The 19,537-nt window shown below is 45.5% G+C and overlaps 1 protein-coding gene across 1 annotated transcript in view; it reads right to left on the bottom strand.

Moving 5' to 3' along the window:
• Positions 1–293: 293 nt before the first annotated feature.
• The window catches only part of LOC138953552 (triokinase/FMN cyclase-like), a 26,144-nt gene continuing 6,900 nt past the window's right edge, over positions 294–19,537 (bottom strand). The window contains exons 6-16 of the mRNA XM_070325396.1: positions 18,312–18,346; positions 17,855–17,939; positions 16,813–16,902; positions 13,228–13,344; positions 6,514–6,663; positions 6,053–6,187; positions 5,286–5,404; positions 4,695–4,798; positions 4,446–4,479; positions 3,076–3,162; positions 294–2,831 (exon numbers count right to left, since the gene is read on the bottom strand). Coding sequence (XP_070181497.1) covers positions 2,682–2,831; positions 3,076–3,162; positions 4,446–4,479; positions 4,695–4,798; positions 5,286–5,404; positions 6,053–6,187; positions 6,514–6,663; positions 13,228–13,344; positions 16,813–16,902; positions 17,855–17,939; positions 18,312–18,346 — 1,106 coding nt within the window. The 3' untranslated portion in view covers positions 294–2,681. The remainder of the gene's footprint in view (positions 2,832–3,075; positions 3,163–4,445; positions 4,480–4,694; positions 4,799–5,285; positions 5,405–6,052; positions 6,188–6,513; positions 6,664–13,227; positions 13,345–16,812; positions 16,903–17,854; positions 17,940–18,311; positions 18,347–19,537) is intronic.

The following is a 19,537-nucleotide window of genomic DNA, read 5'->3' as shown; positions in this document are numbered from 1 at the left end:
GGGGTATATGTTTCAGGAAGGCATGAGTGTCACCGGTATACATCCGGCGCATGCGCGTGACACCGGTAGGGGAGATAACTACCATGGACCATGCCTTATATGGCATATAGTTTTTGTTTAAGAGTTATCTCCCCATGTTACCATGTAAGAGTGCTTCAATGTCTTAGCAACCAAACGAAGTTATTGCTATTTATGTGAGTTGGGTAAGAATATGTAATTTAATTTAAGTATCTGCTTACATGTATCTCACATGTATCACATTTCCAGTAAAAAAAACTCAAAAAAATACAGAATTAATATTTTCCTGCAGAATTTATTGCATCAACACTTTGCTATCATTCATAATTTATCTTGCAACAACAACACCAACACCAACACCAACAACAATGCAAAGCAGCAGCAGCATGTTCAACAATAGAAAATGCACAAGACAAATCACTGTCTCTGAAAAATCTGAAATACTGAGGTACAGGAATCATTATTTGTAAACATAACTATAATCACAGCATAATTGACAACTGGCACAATGAATACATACAAGGTTAATCTTACACATGCAATCAATGACATTGTCATCATTTTCATGAGTTTTCATTCACAAGCATCTGGGAAATAAATCTCATGTTCCCCAGGCAATAAATCCCCGGTTACCATAGTTGCAGGAAGCAGGTTATACATAGCAAATAATAAAATAGGATAATAAAAAGCAAACCCAATAGAAACGCTCCGGGATTCTTCGGCTCTTTTCATTGGTGTTTCCTCAGACCTAAACAGACGACACGACACTGCTTTGCAAAGTTCCAAAAACGAACTGGCAAACTGGCAAAAGTAAACAAAAAACAAAACTACTTCATGAAAGGTCATACATTCGGCCTTGGTCAATAAATATGAAACAAAAGACGATATGCTCCCCCTCGGAGCGTCAAAAAAGCTGGTCTGTCAACAACCCATCAAACATCTTATATTATCACCCACAAATACAGCAACGAATGACATTATGTGTACGGTAGTTTTCATGTCAGAAAAATAGAATTAGACAAACAATCAATGAATTTATAACAAAATGCTACAGCTGCCTTTATTCATATTAACCTTCACCGTACTTCGTACCCAGAGCCTCACAAAATCGACTTTATTTCTGAAACTCTTTGGAATTTTTAATTGAGACTTCATGTAATCTCTAATCACCATACGACCTTTCCATCGCCCATTTTTTTTAAAGATTATCTTTGTAAACAAACAAATAAACGATGATGTAATTTGAACTACACAGTCCGGATGATGTGGGTCGTGGACGACCCATATGGAATTACGTAAGGAATGTTACGTTGTTTATCCTTATTGGGATGGCGTGGGACGTGTACGACCCATACTCTGCAAAGAGGCGGCAAAATGTTTATCCCTATTCAGATGCCGTGGGTCGTGTACGACCCATATTTTTTACGTTGAATCCTTCTTTGGAGTGTACGACCCACATCGTCCGGACTGTGTAGTCCAACGCGTGATCCGGTGAAGGTTAACAGGCTCCCAAGGCATACCAAAAAAATCTGCCTTTTCCCAGTCAGTCATGAAAGCATTCTTAAAGGTCCTTGTCTACATTTTTATACCGAAATCGCCATTTGACCATTACAATGCAGAGTCTATTATCTACAATTATCAACAATACACCCCCCTTTCGATCAGGAAAGACGAAGCCAGTGTAGCCGTTTGAAAATTCATTGTAGTATTCCAGCGTAGTACTCATAGTAGGATATCCTTATTTGGAAAATGCCAAGCGCAAAACTCCTCTCAAATCCCGTGCATTTCGTGCGTTTAAAAAAAAGCATGGACAGCGCTCCAGTGTCAAACTGTTGCTGCACTTGTTTTGGGCGTGGCTATAAGCATAGTGACATGAATTTGATTGGTCAGTATTTTTAGGCAAAGCACATGTTCTCAGCAAACAGAAAACAAAATATTGGAAGCATGAGTCACGCTATCCAAAAATAAAATCTTTTTTTACATATATTTTTTTTTTTATAACTTTTTCCCCCATGGTTCATTCATCATCTGACATAACATTTTAGCGAAATCTAACCATAACATTATTGAAAAAAAGCAAAAATGTAGACGACCACCTTTAATGCCATGAATCATGATTACGACATTGAGTAGACAGAATCAAAGGCCAATCAAACTTTCATTTGTTAACTTCATTCCTCTGTTTCTGTTTTATTTACAGCAAATATAAAATGAACAAAATCTTTTTAGCGCTGCAATCTCTCTTGTCTCAATCACAACATTATGGAAGCAATTATAATAAAAACAATATATTTTTGGCACTTGTGATGGACGTTTTCCATTCATAGTTTGCACACAGACACCCTGCAAAGTAATCAACACACTCTCTTTGGTAAAAGCTGGAAGCAAGAATATGGTAAGAATAAACAAATTCACCAAACACTACTCATACTTAAATAACAACCAGAGAGAAGTTTTCCTTGAATTACAGACCCTTAATAACGCTGTACATTAGAAGAAAAAAAAAAGTTTCTGAAAAGTTTTTTCAATACACAATCACATCTCAATTTTCCCTGATTTATATGAGTTGACTGATTTGAAGCTTAACATTATTGTGATGATCAGTGTCTTACACTAGAATCATCACACCAATGACCCCCAGGTCAACACAAGGTCAAACGTAATCATGCCAGTTTTTCCAGGACAGCTTTCATCCAGATCACCACGGCAACAGCCCCGGGGTCAGGCTGGGTCAGAAGGTTGGCACTGACGTAACTGGCGCGACCTGCCTGAGCCGCCATCTTGGTGGTGGCCTCCGCTGCTGTCTCTGCTGCCTGTGTGAAGACAAAGTTGCCAGTGAAATAGTCAGTGAATTACATGAACGTACCGCAAAAAATAATAAAAACTAAAAAGAGGGAAGAAGAGACAATCCTCAAGTTTTGCCCTGTCACCAAGGACTGGTCTGTGTGACCAAGGCTTAATGTAAATCCTAACATAATTCTAGTCCAGAAAGCACCAGGTAAAGAACTACAACAACTACCATCCTCATCATGACAGCAACACAACAATGACACATACTTTGACAGCAGCAGTGAAAGCCTCCACTGGCTTTGCCGCTGACAGCTGCTTGCTGAATGTTGTGGCCGCAGCATGAAGGGGGTCCAACTGTAACACAGAACGCATCATCTTCAGTGACCTGTGCAATACATCAACATTTCTCAAATGTAACAGAAATCATCTAAAAGGCTGCGGAATAACTGCGGCATCTTGACAAACTTGAACTCAAACCACTTCTCTTTTTCCTGTGTATTCCCTTGCAGACACTACCATCCTCTGATCAGTACACACATCATCGTTAAAACTCCAACACCCATGATTCATCATCTCCACGGTGTTTTTAAGTAACAACTGAATTCTGGTAAACATTGTACACTGTTCCTCCTTCTACGTAACCATGACAGCCATCCTTTCCTACAAGCATGCAGTCTCTCCACATGTCAAGCATGCAGTCTCTCCACATGTCAAGCATGCAGTCTCTCCACATATCAAGCATGCAGTCTCTCCACATGTCAAGCATGCAGTCTCTCCACATGTCAAGCATGCAGTCTCTCCACATGTCAAGCATGCAGTCTCTCCACATATCAAGCATGCAGTCTCTCCACATGTCAAGCATGCAGTCTCTCCACATGTCAAGCATGCAGTCTCTCCACATGTCAAGCATGCAGTCTCTCCACATGTCAAGCATGCAGTCTCTCCACATGTCAAGCATGCAGTCTCTCCACATGTCAAGCATGCAGTCTCTCCACATATCAAGCATGCAGTCTCTCCACATGTCAAGCATGCAGTCTCTCCACATGTCAAGCATGCAGTCTCTCCACATGTCAAGCATGCAGTCTCTCCACATGTCAAGCATGCAGTCTCTCCACATGTCAAGCATGCAGTCTCTCCACATGTCAAGCATGCAGTCTCTCCACATGTCAAGCATGCAGTCTCTCCACATGTCAAGCATGCAGTCTCTCCACATGTCAAGCATGCAGTCTCTCCACATGTCAAGCATGCAGTCTCTCCACATGTCAAGCATGCAGTCTCTCCACATGTCAAGCATGCAGTCTCTCCACATGTCAAGCATGCAGTCTCTCCACATGTCAAGCATGCAGTCTCTCCACATGTCAAGCATGCAGTCTCTCCACATGTCAAGCATGCAGTCTCTCCACATGTCAAGCATGCAGTCTCTCCACATGTCAAGCATGCAGTCTCTCCACATGTCAAGCATGCAGTCTCTCCACATGTCAAGCATGCAGTCTCTCCACATGTCAAGCATGCAGTCTCTCCACATGTCAAGCATGCAGTCTCTCCACATGTCAAGCAGTCTCTCCACATGTCAAGCATGCAGTCTCTCCACATGTCAAGCATGCAGTCTCTCCACATGTCAAGCAGTGTGTCCTCACCATTGTTCTGTGGCCTGGCTCAGCTCCCCCGTACCTGAAAAGAAAAGCAACATGCACGTTAAAACAAAAAGGATACTTAAGTTTTCTCAGCAAGCTATTGAAATCACCTCCGTCACACAACATGTTTGTTTACAGACACCAACAATTGTTGTGGCATAGAGTTGAACATTTTATGGCACACGCTGTCACTTATTGGCAACTTTTAGAAGCACACTGAATTATATTTCACAGCACAGGTAAGAAACACACCTCATGACAGCAGTAATGCCAGCCTGCAAAGCCTTGGCCCAGTCGCTGGCTCCGACACCAGACCGCAGGGGAACAGCCGCTGCAGTCAGGAACAGGCTGTACAGCTGGGAAAATGAAGATATAAGGAAGTTATGACTGTTATCCTGATCTCAAAGAGCAAGGTACTCCAGATACAAATTGTAAACCTTTCCATTTGTTGCCCTGAACGTTGATGCCTGTATGTATGTCAATGAAGAAAATGGTTTTAAAAACTATGTTCTCATTATCATGATCTAAAGGCAATGTAATCCAGATTCAAATTGAAAAACATTAATACATTTCACTAAACTTTGCTGCTTCTATGTCTTTAAAGGAAATGAATTTCAAAAATATCTCTACATGTACTTTATGTAGGATTAAAAGTTTTTCTTGGGGTTTGGTAGTAATCCAATTTCTCCAGTTTATTTTGGATGGAAACTTGTTCTGGTTTTTGGAGCAGAACAGTTGTGCTTAAAACCACCACAAACAGATTTTTTTTCATGAGCCTGGCTAGCATTCTGTAAGTGTAACTGCGGTTTTGTGCACAACGTTTCATTGTAGCTGGCAACTCACAGCTCCAGAAGAACCGCCCATGATGTTCTCGGCAATGGCCGACAGGGCCACAGCACACTCACTGGGACAGGAGACGGGCAGCCCTGGACTGTCTCGTTTACCCAGCTGCTCTACCAAATCTGTAACATACAGAACACTTGACTTGTAATAATCACAGCACTCTGGCTAGGACAGAAAATGGGCAGACCTAGATTGTTATGCAGACACAGCTTGTCACAAACACAAACTTGCTAATCACAACAGAACAGACAGAACACACAGAAATTGAAACACAAAGGCCTGGATTGTCATGATTGCCTAGATGATCCAGCAAAGCTCTAGTCCCATGTAGCGTGAAGCAGTCAACATCAATAAGAACAATGGGTGAGACAGGCAACAACTATCAGCTGGTGTTCATGGTTACACTTGCAATTACAGTGAAACACTCCTTTTAAGACACACACCCCCCCCCCCCCCCCCCCCCCAATTTAAGACTTCATCCCTTTTAAGACCCGGTTTTCTCAGATTTTCTGTTCATAACCTCTGTATATTTTCCCCCATTTTAAGACTCACACTTATGCTTCAGATCTATAGCATACAACTGACGTATGCAAAGTAACCTTAAGCCCCTCTTGCCATCATCATACGCCAACAGCCAAGTAACATGACAGTTCTTCTGTCACAAACACGCCATGTGAACTGACCTTTAGCTCCCCTGGCCATCATCATACGCCAACAGCCAAGTAACATGACAGTTCTTCTGTCACAAACACGCCATGTGAACTGACCTTTAGCTCCCCTGGCCATGGTGCTGCCACAGTCTCCGTCCCCTGACTGAAGGTCAAGACTGTTGAGACGTTCTTCTGCCGCCAGCAGACTCTGACCTATGGCCTGCAGGGCACTGAACAGTCGGTCTGCATCTCCTGAATAGCCAACATTCTGATAGATTACTACATGCAATTTAGGGAAAAATGGTTGAAAACATACAAGCCTTTGCAAATGTACGAATTTGTCATTTATCAATCATGCAAATATTGTTTTCAACGTAAGACTTTCATATTGATAATCAATGCAAATCTAGTTTCAATTGTCTACGCAAGACTGTTTGGCAATAGACACTAAAAAACTCCAATCAAAAGAAATGAGAAGAATGTCATGCAATGTGCAAACATCAGTCTTGAAACAACAGTAGCTGATACAACTTTCACAGAGCAATCAATCTGCACACTCTGTCCCTGTTCAAGCTTACCCTGAGACAAAGTGCTGCCTTTCGGAGTGTCAACGTCTGACGACTGCTGTCTGCCCGTGTCCGTGACCTTCATCACTTTTGGCGTACGTCGGTCCGTGATTCCCGCAGCAAGCAGTGGATGCTGCCAGCCAGGGGCAGAGGTCGGTGCATCTGAACATAAAATAGAGAAAGAATGTAGCAGGGAGTTAAAGCAGTGGATGCTGCCAGCCAGGGGCAGAGGTTGGTGCATCTCAACATAAAATAGAGATAGAATGTAACAGGGAGTTAAAGCAGTGGATGCTGCCAGCCAGGGGCAGAGGTCGGTGCATCTCAACATAAAATAGAGAAAGAATGTAGCAGGGAGTTAAAGCAGTGGATGCTGCCAGCCAGGGGCAGAGGTTGGTGCATCTCAACATAAAATAGAGAAAGAGTGTAGCAGGGAGTTAAAGCAGTGGATGCTGCCAGCCAGGGGCAGAGGTCGGTGCATCTCAACATAAAATAGAGAAAGAGTGTAGCAGGGAGTTAAAGCAGTGGATGCTGCCAGCCAGGGGCAGAGGTCGGTGCATCTCAACATAAAATAGAGAAAGAGTGTAGCAGGGAGTTAAAGCAGTGGATGCTGCCAGCCAGGGGCAGAGGTCGGTGCATCTCAACATAAAATAGAGAAAGAATGTAGCAGGGAGTTAAAGCAGGGATTGAAACACAGCAGAAAACTGCGGACATTTCACTGGCACCACCCTTTATCCCCGAAAGAAAAGTAACTGCATTTTTTTTTATCTCAAACTGGAAAATTTCTAAGTAAATTTTCATTTCATTAATATACTTACCCAATTCTCATAAATGCATTGACTTCAGTCTCACATGCTAGATGTCGAAAAACCACTCAAATTACCTGCCCTTAGAAGGGTGGTAACCAAGCTAAAAAGAGACGCCATAGCCGTTGCTATGCACTGACCTTGCTCGGTTACCCATAACACCCTGCGCACCACGTGAGCGCCAGCATCCGGAATAATCATTCGAGACTACTCAAACACCCCAAGGATATAAAGTAGCGGGGATGGATGGGAGGGTATTAACTATGAGAATTGGGTAAGTATATTAATCAAATGAAAATTTACTTAGAAATTTTCCATTAAATTACATATTCTTACTCCAATTCTCATAAATGCAGATTCCTCCTAAAGGTGGAGGGAACTTACTTATGTCCTTGAAAGAACCTGCCCTGCAGCGACCAAGGCCGGCAACGAACTGGAGCCGTCAAGCCGAGTGCAGGAGATATCCCGAAGATAAAAACTGATGAACACATCATCTGATCTCCAGTAGGCCGTTTGCAAAACTTCGCCTAGGCGACCAGAACGCAAAACGGCGCTAGAGGAAGCCCACGCTCTGGACTCATGGACCCGAGCCGAGGACAGAGGAAGGACTGAGCGCCCTCCCCCCCCCCCCCCCCCCCCCTTCTTGAGTGAGCTACCACTCATATGCTTGCCGAATGAGAGTCGCAACCCATCTTGTGAGTGTCAATTTTGAAATATTTTTATCACGCTTTGTGTTCAGAGATATAAACAAGAGTTTCTGACTTTTAGCTCTAATCGACTGAGTGCGAGAGAGGTAGGATCTCAAGGCTCTAACTGGGCAGTTGGCTAAATCAGGATCACCCGGGGCAAGAATAGTCCCAAGAGGGGGGACTTGAATCACCGGCGGAGCTTGGCCTGGCTTCTGATTTTTAGCCAGGAAGCCAGGCCGAAAATGCAGTGACACCGAACCATCACGCTCAAACGCGATATTCTCTGGCAACCCCGAAAGGGCATGAATTTCACTGCCCCTACGAGCTGTGGCTAGGAGAAGAAGGAACAAAGTCTTGCGCGTTAAATTCAGCAAGCTCAAATGCCGAAGAACGCAAGAAATCCAAAACCAAAAACAAGTCCCAAGCAGGGACAGGGGTCCGTCTCTTCACCTCTTGGAGAGCGGCCCCTTCAATCACACTAGCGATCACCCCATTGACATTCATAGATCTGCCTATCTGCCTCAAAGTAGCAGATATCGCTGACCGCCTGACTCTCAAAGAAGAGGCCGAGCTGCCCTGTGCAGACAAGAAAGAGAGGTGATTCGCAATCTGGAGAGAGCGAGGAGCCAAGGCGTTGACCCCAGACTCTCTACACCACTTGGCCCAGGCAGACCAATGCGAGGCATAGACCGAGGAAGTGGAAGACCTATCATGCGCTTGATGGACTAAATCCAGTGTCAAATCCGAAGCGCCAGATTTACATAGCTCCGTCCTCACAACCTCCAGCCGTGTAGGCAAAGGGCCTGCGGGGCGTTGTGCAGAAGGCCTGTTCTTGGCTGAACGAGCTCTCCCTGCACCAGGTTTAGAGGAATCGGAGGACCTTTGGCCAGAAGCAGCAGATCTGGAAACCAATGCTGCGAAGGCCACATGGGGGCTACCAGCAGAAGATCTGGACATTCCAGCTCGGCTTTCCGCACCACTCTGCTGAGCAGAGCAAAGGGGGGGAACGCGTAGGTCTGAAGGCCTACCCACGAGAACTCCATTGCATTGCTTTGCCAAGCCTCCGTGTCCGGAAAGGGGGACACAAAAATCGGAAGCCTCTTGGAGAACCTGGTTGCAAACAGATCGATCTTAGGCTTTTCCACCTGAGCCCACAGGCGCTGGAGAGCCCTGTGTGTGATGGTCCACTCCGTGTGCAACACCTGAGAGGACCTGCTGAGCGAGTCCGCCAGTGCCTTGAGCCTGCCCGGGAGATATTTCGTGGAGACTATGCGAGTGGCACCAGATCAGAATCTCGCAGGCTCTGTCTGACAGGGAAAAAGACCGAGCTCCTCCCTGTTTGTTGACATAGGCAGCCACAGTGGTGTTGTGGGTATGCAACCTGACATGCCTGCCCACCACCAGAGGGAGAAAGGCGCGCAGACTGAGGGCTACTGCCTCCAACTCCAGGCGATTGATATGCCAAAGGAGCTGCGACTGAGGCCACAAACCCGAGACCGTGTGACCACCGATATGAGCTGCCCATCCGGCCATAGACACATCTGTAAAGAGGTCTAAGTCCGGAGGGGACAGCGCAATGGGAACCCCCTGAGAGATCCAATCCAAATCCAGCCACTGACGCGTCGTGTGACTGAGCCATCCCTGGACGGGGACACTCTTGTCCCAATCCTGAGAGGCCGGATCCCAAAGAGACCTGAGAGCAGCCTGAAAAGGCCTCTTGTACACTCTTCCTAAGGGAACCAACGTCGCCATCGATTCCATCTGACCTAGAATCGAGGCAAGCACCCTCACAGACGCCTGCTGTCTGCTCAACACAGCCGAGATAAGAGCGTGAAGTCTCTGAATTCTCTTCTGCGTAGGACGAACCGTCCAAGAGACGGTGTCGAACGCCATTCCAAGGTAAACAAACCTTTGCGAAGGAGTTAACTCCGACTTTGCTTGATTCACTGAGAACCCCAGGACCAAAGCCTGGTCCAACACAACCTGTGTGTGCAAACGGCACGCTGATTGACTCTTGATTCAAGATCAACCAGTCGTCGAGGTACGTCCTCAACCGTATTCCTCTCTGCCTGATCAGAGCGGACAACTGTCTGATCACCATCATAAACACCCATGGCGCCAGAGAAAGTCCAAAGGGCAGAGCCCTGAACTGAAAAATCCGAATACCCCAGCGGAAACCGAGCCACTTCCTGTCTGCTTGATGCATAAGGATGTGAAAGTAAGCATCCGTTAAATCCACCGAGGTCACCCAATCTCCCCGACGAAGAGCCTCCCTGACCGAAGCCGGGGTTTCCATTCGAAACTTGATCTTTCAAAGGAACTTGTTCAGCAATGAAAGATCGAGAAAATCCCACAAGATGTCTGTCTTTAGCCTCCTGAACTTCCTGCTGCCTTGCGTCAAGGGCCACTCTCCCAAGAAGAGAGCCCTCAACGAAAGGAGAGGAACGAAGCGAGTCCACCGTAGACTGGTGTGAGAAACTGAGAAGCAGATCACGCCGGGAAAAGACAGCATGAGCATACAGCTTTGCTGACATGCTCATCCTCTCAGAGTTCACTATCCCTAGAGCAGCAAGCAGTGTGGAGATGTCACTGGCTGAGGCATCCTCTCTGAGCCTAAAAGGCTCCAAAGAAGCTGCAACCGTTCGTGTGAGAGCCCGAAGCAAAGTCTCAGCCATAGAAGCCAACTCAAGATCAAGCCTACCCATCTCCTCAAGTGAGGAGAGAGAAGAATCCGAGAACGAAACTCTCTCCTTTGCAGAGGGTTGTTTTGGCAACAAAGCAACCATCTCAGGCGGAATCGGAAATGTCGCCCTTGGCAAAGCAAAAGTCTGAACAAAGTTCCTAGACTTCACACTCCAGTCCAACTTTTTCTGCACTAACGGAGAAAAAGAAGTGGACTGTGCGCTCAAAGCCAGCCATGGGCTAGCAGAAGGAGGCGCTGGACCATGCATATGCAACAAAGGAAAGGGAGTAGGCAAAAGACCGCTCCCCTGAGGAGCCGGCCGAGCCAACAGTTGCGACATGTGATAAGCTACGGCTGGAGATTTTGTGAAACGATTGTGATTCATCCCGCGAGGGCGGAAAATCGTCCGCAGCAGAAGGGGGGAAAGCGACACCTTGGCCTGAATCCACCATCCCCTCCGGGAAATAATTCGCTGCCACTGAAGCCGCTCTCCTCATAGCTTGTCTAAACCCAATATGCAAGGCTACAAACTCCTCTTCTTCCACAGAAGAATCCGAGTCCCCACCATCCAATGTGTCACCACACAAAGGAGGGGAGACAGGAGAATCAAAAGCATGCTCCGACCCCGCTTGCCAACCACCACCATCCCCTTGCCCCAAAGGCGAAGAAGAGTAGACAGCCGTCACAGCGCCCTGCCGAGAAGGAGGGAGGCGCCGAACAAAGCCACGTCAGGCCCATTGTTCCCCGACTGCTGTGCGGGAGCCTGGCCCCAGCCGACAAAACCGGTCTGGCCAGCTTGAGCTACCCCGCACCCCGCGTGAGGAGGGAGGTGGCCCGTCGCTGCAGCAAACGACCCCTGAGAGCGGTAAGACGGAGTGTGAGACGTGACCGTAAATGGCCGCCCCCACCTGTCAACTTGCTGTAGTCCTGTAGCTCCATCACCCCCCCACCCCAACTGGGGAGGGGGGCGGCTGCTAGCAGAGGACAATAGCGGTACAGACTGAGACGCCAGTCCGACAGCGCCCACCCGATCCTGCCAGTAGGGCGGGAAAGAGTGGGTCGCTACCCCAGCCCCCACCCAATCCCGCCCCGAGGGCGGGAAAGGGTGGGCCGCTGATACAGCCCCCTGCCCCCAATGAGGCAGAGTGGGAACAAGCCCAGGCTGTGACTTACCATGCCCCCCCTCTCCCTCTCCCAAACGGTAAGAGGGCTGACTTCCCGACTCAGCTGTGCTAAAAGCAAGGTGAGCGGGAAGAGACAGACAGGGGGCAGACCCCGTCTCCTTACGGAGAGAGTGTTCCAGAGCAACCACCGCACTACCAGAGGCAAAGAGGGTTGAACCGAACAGATCAGGTGCACAAGGCCAGTGCGAAAAAGGAATGGCCGCGCGGCCACCCCCACCATCAGTTGAAGTCGCAGACGACGACAACCCCAGCCGAGCTAGGGAGGAAGGATCCCCTACTGCCGGTGGCAGAGGAGGGACCCCAGAACGGGACGCGAACTGCTGCGAAATAAATTCAAACAATTCAGTCTTTAAGGAGCCTAAGGCTGAAGGCCCAGGCTGATTAACCCCATCAGGGGAAGCGAGCTGAGAAGGACCTGAAACCACCCTTGGAGGGATAGGAACATCAAAAGAAGTGCTATTCGACGGATCTTGGACCCGCATGATAGGCAAATCCATGTTCTTAGGTTTACTCTTAGGTTTAGCTTTCTTAACCGGGCTAAGAGCCTTGTCTCCTTCCAGTCTCGCGCTAAGTTTAGCTTTGTTGTCGGCCATTTTAACACCGGCGAAAAACAGTCACCCAGAATGAAAAATTCTGCGTGCCCATTCAAAACAAAAAGCTATCAACCAAACAAAAACAGAAAGATCTCACCAAAAGGTAGATGGACAGGTAGACCCACAAGAAACAGCTAGTCTCACAGACAAGCCGGCATGCGAAGGCCAAAAGTGAGTGACAAAAATCGACACGTCCACCGTGTGCTGTCAAAAGTCGAGAATGATTATTCCGGATGCTGGCGCTCACGTGGTGTGCAGGGTGTTATGGGTAACCGAGCAAGGTCAGTGCATAGCAACGGCTATGGCGTCTCTTTTTAGCTTGGTTACCACCCTTCTAAGGGCAGGTAATTTGAGTGGTTTTTCGACATCCAGCATGTGAGACTGAAGTCAATGCATTTATGAGAATTGAAGTAAGAATATGTAATTTAATCAGCAGTTCAAATATCCATATCAGGAGGGTAAAGGGTAGGAACGCACACGGTTTCTTTTCTTTCTGCAGTTAGGTCACAGATGGTGGGAGGTTTGTCAGGATAACTATAATATAAACATTGTTAACAGTAAAACTATGCAATAAATATACAAATCTTAAGATGGCAAAGTCTTGTGCAAATGAAATAAAAAGATAATGCAAGTTGACTGGGCCATAATGTTAAAAACAACAACCTAATGCAGCCAAGCCTAATGCACAAAATAACAAGAAGCAAAAGCAGGGTAACCTTAGAGTACAAGTTGTCGTATACGAGGTGAGGTATTACTGACCACTACCCGACTTACCCAGGCACGCCTTTAGAGTGTCATCCAGTCGCAGCACGGTAAGAGAGATGCCGGCCATTTCCAGTGATGTCATGAAAATCCCACAGTACATGCGGTCCACACTCACTCCCATGCTTTCTGCACACACATAGAAGGAGTCATCAGAAAGGAAACTTAACTAAGGCTATGGCATGAAAAGCATATTTCTTCATTTGCCATCCCCTTGTTGAAAATCAGCTGTCTCTTTACGTAAAACAATGCATTAAATTACACATATTTTGAAAAAATATGAACAAAAGTGCTTGAAAGATGACATCTGTATACAGTAGAACCCCCTGTTTACGACTTTGGAAAAACCTTGAAAATTAGGTCGTAAAAAGGGGGGTCTTAAAATGGGGGTTTGAGTTTTTGGCCCGGGCGGTCATGAATTTGGTTGCAGTGTACGTACTGTTATGTACTGTCATGTTTACACACAAACACACAGTTGCAGTTTATTGTCATATCAACACACACACACACACACACCCAAACACATTACAGCAGAACAACTTTAACTCAAATTTCAAAGAAAATTTATTCATGGCGTAATGCTTGCTCCCCGCTGAGTGAAGCACATTTGACATTGTGGCGCAACCAGTAAAATCCGAATGTCCTAACTCGATAGAAAGCAAACGACTTTTCTCCCGAATCATCTTTCCGCTCACATGAATGTCTCTTCGCCTTGCATCACCAAACTTGTCCCATACACGATCGTTGAGGTTTTCGTACAGGCACCTCTCTGCGTACTTTCGCTTCACTATCCTTCTCGCCATCTCGATAACACCGAGTACTTATCACTGACGATACACAGGATTTGGGTCTTCCCGACTCCTAAGAAAGTCGCCGCGGATTGCCATTTCGCTCGATTAGCGATTACTTTATTAGTTCTCTACTCTACTCAAGAGTCGGTGCTTTTCTCTTTCTTTCGCGAATCTCGTTTGTCAACAAGTCGTCGTGACAAGATAGCGTACAGAGGAAAACCGGATGTATTAGGATCTCGCGCACGCAAGATTTCGTTGTTTTTTTTTCTCGCGGTAGTTGCACGAGAGCCGCCATGTTGTGTTTTCGTCTGCTCGACTGAAAATGCGCGAAAGTCATAATTCATCCCCAAAAGCTTGGTCATAAGTCGCGTTTTGGGGTGAGTCGTTCACTGGGGGTTCATTATATAGTAGAAGGCATCCGTGGTAGAAAAATCAGTCGTAAAAAGTGGGTGGTCGTAAACAGGGGGGTCGTTAAGGGGGAGTACTACTGTATTTATCCTACATACGTGAGAGAGACACCCGTGAGATAAAAATCGTTCAAATCACACGTGTGTATACAGTAGTCCCTTCCATTTCCGGCCCTTTCGTGGGCGTGAACCTACCCGGAGCGGCCAGCTTTCCCATGACTAATGAGTTTTCCTTCTATAATTGACTCTTAATGGCCGTTAACCTGTCTGACGCGGTCAACGGTCACTGATTTTTGCCCTAAGGTGCCCCTCTTACTCGACAGGAGCGGCCACTTAACGGCCACTTGTCACTTTCGCGGGCGAGCGCCTGTGGTGTGTGTGTGTGTGTGTGTGTGTGTGTTGTGTGCACAGACGGCACAGCACGAGCAGACGACATGAATACTTACGCATGCGCAAACTGTAAATACAGACATGCGCATACATGTACATTTACGGCAGTCACTTCCGGATCGATCACAGCTGATGTGAGTTTGAAACACTTGTTTATCTGACACTCAAATACATATATAATAATCCAAACAACACACATAGAAACATACGAAACAATAGCTTAGCCAGGACGATCGAGTTAAACACGCAAATAATTAAGATGTATAAACGAAAGCAAAACTAACAGAGACAATGAATCGGCGGCTCGTGGATGATCGCTTTCTTTTCTTCATGAAAACTTGATCGTGTTTTTTGGGTTTTTTTGGAGGAGGAGGGGGCCTGTAATGAACGGCCACCTGATATTTGCGGTCACCTTTGCAATGACTAATGGGTGACCGGATATGGCAGGTACTACTGTATCATGTAAATGAGGTCATGTCAAGCAAGTCTGGCAGGGACCTGTTTTTCCACTGCTTATGATGCCAAAGTCACTGAGACAAACATCATTATAGAAACAACAAGAAGGGCAAAGCCCATACGACTCACATGCTTTACACATTTTTCCTACCAAAACACAAAGCTGTTAATTCAAGACATAGGAAGTACAATGGTGCTTATTGGCTCTTTCTACCGTGAGATATGGTCACTTTTAGTGGTTCACTACATTATTTTGGTCACATTTCATAAGGGTCAAAGTGACCTTGACCTTGATCATATGTGACCAAATGTGTCTCATGATGAAAGCATAACATGTGCCCCACATAATTTTTAAGTTTGAAACAGTTATCTTCCATAGTTCAGGGTCAAGGTCACTTCAAAATATGTATACAATCCAACTTTGAAGAGCTCCTGTGACCTTGACCTTGAAGCAAGGTAAACCAAACTGGTATCAAAAGATGGGGCTTACTTTGCCCTATATATCTTATATAAGTGAGGTATTGAATCTCAAAAACTTCAGAGAAAATGTGAAAAATGTGAAAAATAGCTGTTTTTTAGGCAACATTTATGGCCCCTGCGACCTTGACCTTGAAGCAAGGTCAAGATGCTATGTATGTTTTTTGGGGCCTTGTCATCATACACCATCTTGCCAAATTTGGTACTGATAGACTGAATAGTGTCCAAGAAATATCCAACGTTAAAGTTTTCCGGACGGACGGACTCACTTTTGCTTCGCATGTGAGTCAAAAATTGCGCTCGCTAATTACCCTCGATGAATCTTTAGAACTTAACACGTCACAGGTTCCAAAACAAGCGTCTTCAATTTAGCTGCCTCGACTGCAAGACATTTTCAGTGAAATACACGTAAGTACAGTATGTGGGATAAACAGAATACTACATGTATGGCTTGCTGTGTCGTACCAGATTTACACTCGTGGCTTTTTCAAATAGTGAACAGCTCGCTTTCGCTCGCAGTTCAATATTTAAAAAAACAACTCGTGTAAATCTGGTACGACACAGCAAGCCATGTAGTATTCTCTATGTAACAACTTGATGCTTCGCTTCAATCTTAATGCCGTCTTCCCAACATTCTTACGTTACATACATACTTAAAGGCAGGCAGGCTACACTCTCACAATTATAACTAAATAATAGGCACATCCCTCTCCCTTACAGTTCAGACTAGAATTCACTAGTTCAGACTAGAATTCACAAGTTCAGACTAGAATTCACTAGTTCAGACTAGAATTCACTAGTTCAGGCTCCCTTACAGTTCAGACTAGAATTCACTAGTTCAGACTAGAATTCACTAGTTCAGACTAGAATTCACTAGTTCAGACTAGAATTCACAAATTCAGACTAGAATTCACTAGTTCAGACTAGAATTCACTAGTTCAGGCTAAAATTCACTAGTGCACAGAATCGATGTATGATACTCCATTGACCCGATTGGTACTGTCTTCATCGACACATTTAGCACTGTGACAGGTACTTGACACCGGGCAATACCAGTGTTGAGTGGACTGACTCACCCAGATAGGTGACGGCTTCGTGAGCCACGATGTTCAGCTCCAGCACAGAGGTCCCTCCCAGGTTGTTCACCATCAGGGCAACACTCTCACCTGAACAACAGTACAACAATTTGTCAACTCAGTCAATAAACTATACATCACAACAACAATCCTCACCAATTTGTTTGTTAACCCTTCATGTCTTTTCACTTGACACCGGCACGGTTGGCCAAGTGGTAAGGCGTCCGCCCTGTGATCGGGAGGTCGTGGGTTCGAACCCCGGCCGGGTCATATCTAAGACTTTAAAATTGGCAATCTAGTGGCTGCTCCGCCTGGCGTCTGGCATTATGGGGTTAGTGCTAGGACTGGTTGGTCCGGTGTCAGAATAATGTGACTGGGTGAGACATGAAGCCTGTGCTGCGACTTCTGTCTTGTGTGTGGCGCACGTTATAATTATGTCAAAGCAGCACCGCCCTGATATGGCCCTTCGTGGTCGGCTGGACGTTAAGCAAACAAACAAACAAAATTTTTCACTTGACCTTCACAAAAAGGACAGATCACAGAATGATAATTCAACTGTGTCAGGCAGTAGATAACTGACTATTACCCCTGACGGTTCTACTTTGACCATTTCTACCTGTACTAGGCGCTTAGGGCATTCCTGTGTTGGGGGTGGGTGTGTTGGGGAGAACGGGGGGGGCAGATGCTGTCCAAAATGATTGATTCTCAATAAACGCCACTCCATTTTTAGACTGATTTTTCTGGAAATTTAAAAGTTACTAATGGGAGGTTTTACTGTAGGAGAAAATACACTCACTCAGACAGAAGGCTGATTTCCAGGAGCTTTAGGATTCATAGTGTCTCAGAGGTATCTTGTTTGTGGGCAAACCAACAAGGGGAGGTAACCATACATATTGCAGATCGCTACAGAGCTTTTGCAAATTGTACTTGTAGCCGACTTTATTCACAGCACGGGCAGTCACATGCACCCTTGACAAGAATGTGCGCGTGTTGTCCCACACCTTGACCTGCTTCATGTGTCATTCTCACTGTGATGTCTCACCTTTAGGCAGAGTCAGGTGTGTGGATGTCTTGGGGTTGGTCATGTGATCCAGCACTGTCTTGACCGCGTCCTTGGCACTCTGCAGCTGTGGGCAACAAAGTCTGGTATTTATTAACTGTGCATATATATATTAGTTGTCATGTTCCGGTCAGCAAGTTGCAGCTTTTTGACTCATTCATTTGATACAGATATCTAGACAAATAATGAATTTCACTACTCTCTCATACACGTACAACAGTGACACTACATCCCAGCTGGTCCTGGGGGAGAAAAAAAAGAAGTAAAAAAAGTGCAAAGTCATTAGTTAAAGGAATAAAAATCAAAAGAGGCATCAACTCTAGCAACCTTAATAGAAATCTGAAAATAAAACTCTACTCCGAAATTCACAGAATGAAATCAGAAACACAACACTTAAGTTTTTGTAATATAATATCCAAAGAAACGTTTCAAACCTTACTTTCATCCGTTTTACTCCCGCTTCTCCATGTATACCTGTGGAAACAAAAAAGCTGAACTTTTAAAATTCAAACCATAACAATCACAACAAAGCCAAGCAGCTCCTGATGCAAATGAATTTTAGTGGGGAAGAAATTACCAGAAGAAAAAAACGTTTAAAAAAATAAAGCAGACATGAAGAACAGGTACACTGTTGATGTTCAAAACTCCAAATGTAAAAGTGGCAAATCTATCCCCGTATCACACTAAAGTTAATCACACACACACACTAACACAAGCTAACAAACTAACACGGAGTTCACGATTCGTTACGTCAGTGACCGCTGACAAAGCTTAAAGAGTTTTGCCTGGGGTCATGCAGGTTTGGCTTGTGGTCATTTCCGTTTAGAAACCATGCGTGCTTAGCAATCACTGCAAGCTATCGGCAGCAAATTGTGGCTCCAATGTGCACATTTTCGAAAGAAAAGGGTATCATATCAAATGCATATGCATGACATACACATCGGAGTTGTTGATCGCGATGGCAAGTTTAAACCGGTTACAGTAAAACCTGTCTCTAACGGACACCCTTTGGGAATGGTAATAGTGTCCCTATTAGACAGGTGTCCCTTCTTCACAGGTGGAGGGGCCGGGGCAATATTTTACAAAGAGCACGTAAAATGAACAAGACACTTTTTGTCAGTCCTGTAGTATGTATTTATTGGATTGAACATGAGACTCACTGAAAATGTGAGTAAACAAATGATACATGTAGCAAACAACAACAACAACCCCCCCCCCCCCCCCCCCCCCCCCCACCTACCCCGTTCCCTACACACACTGTGCATTCAAACTTACGCAAGTCGGACGTCACAAAGCTAAAAATAGCTGCCACTTCATCAGTCATTCAACGGGAAATTCCGCAGTGTGTCTCGACAAAATTGGGTCAGCTCTTGTTTCATTCAGTTTTTCTAGTCTCAGCATAAATGCATGGAACAAAAATTTAGCTGTGTTAACTATTGTGTCCTTCGAACGATTGCTTACAAAGAGAGAGAGATCATCACGTCTTCTTTTTCCGATTTGATCCTCGCGATCTGTGTTTTACCACATCCCATCTCCTTCGCCACATCTCGGCATGATTGGCCGCTATCTAGTTTTTTCAAGGCAGCGACACGCTGCTCTAAAGTCAACGCTTTTCTTTTTCCTGCTGGAGATTCCATTTTCAAACACAGTAGTCTACTGTTGCTT

The sequence above is a fragment of the Littorina saxatilis genome, linkage group LG17 (assembly GCF_037325665.1).
Source record: "Littorina saxatilis isolate snail1 linkage group LG17, US_GU_Lsax_2.0, whole genome shotgun sequence".
Taxonomy (NCBI): domain Eukaryota; kingdom Metazoa; phylum Mollusca; class Gastropoda; order Littorinimorpha; family Littorinidae; genus Littorina; species Littorina saxatilis.
Note: the sequence above shows the minus strand (reverse complement) of the source record. Positions and strands in the feature narration are given on the sequence as shown.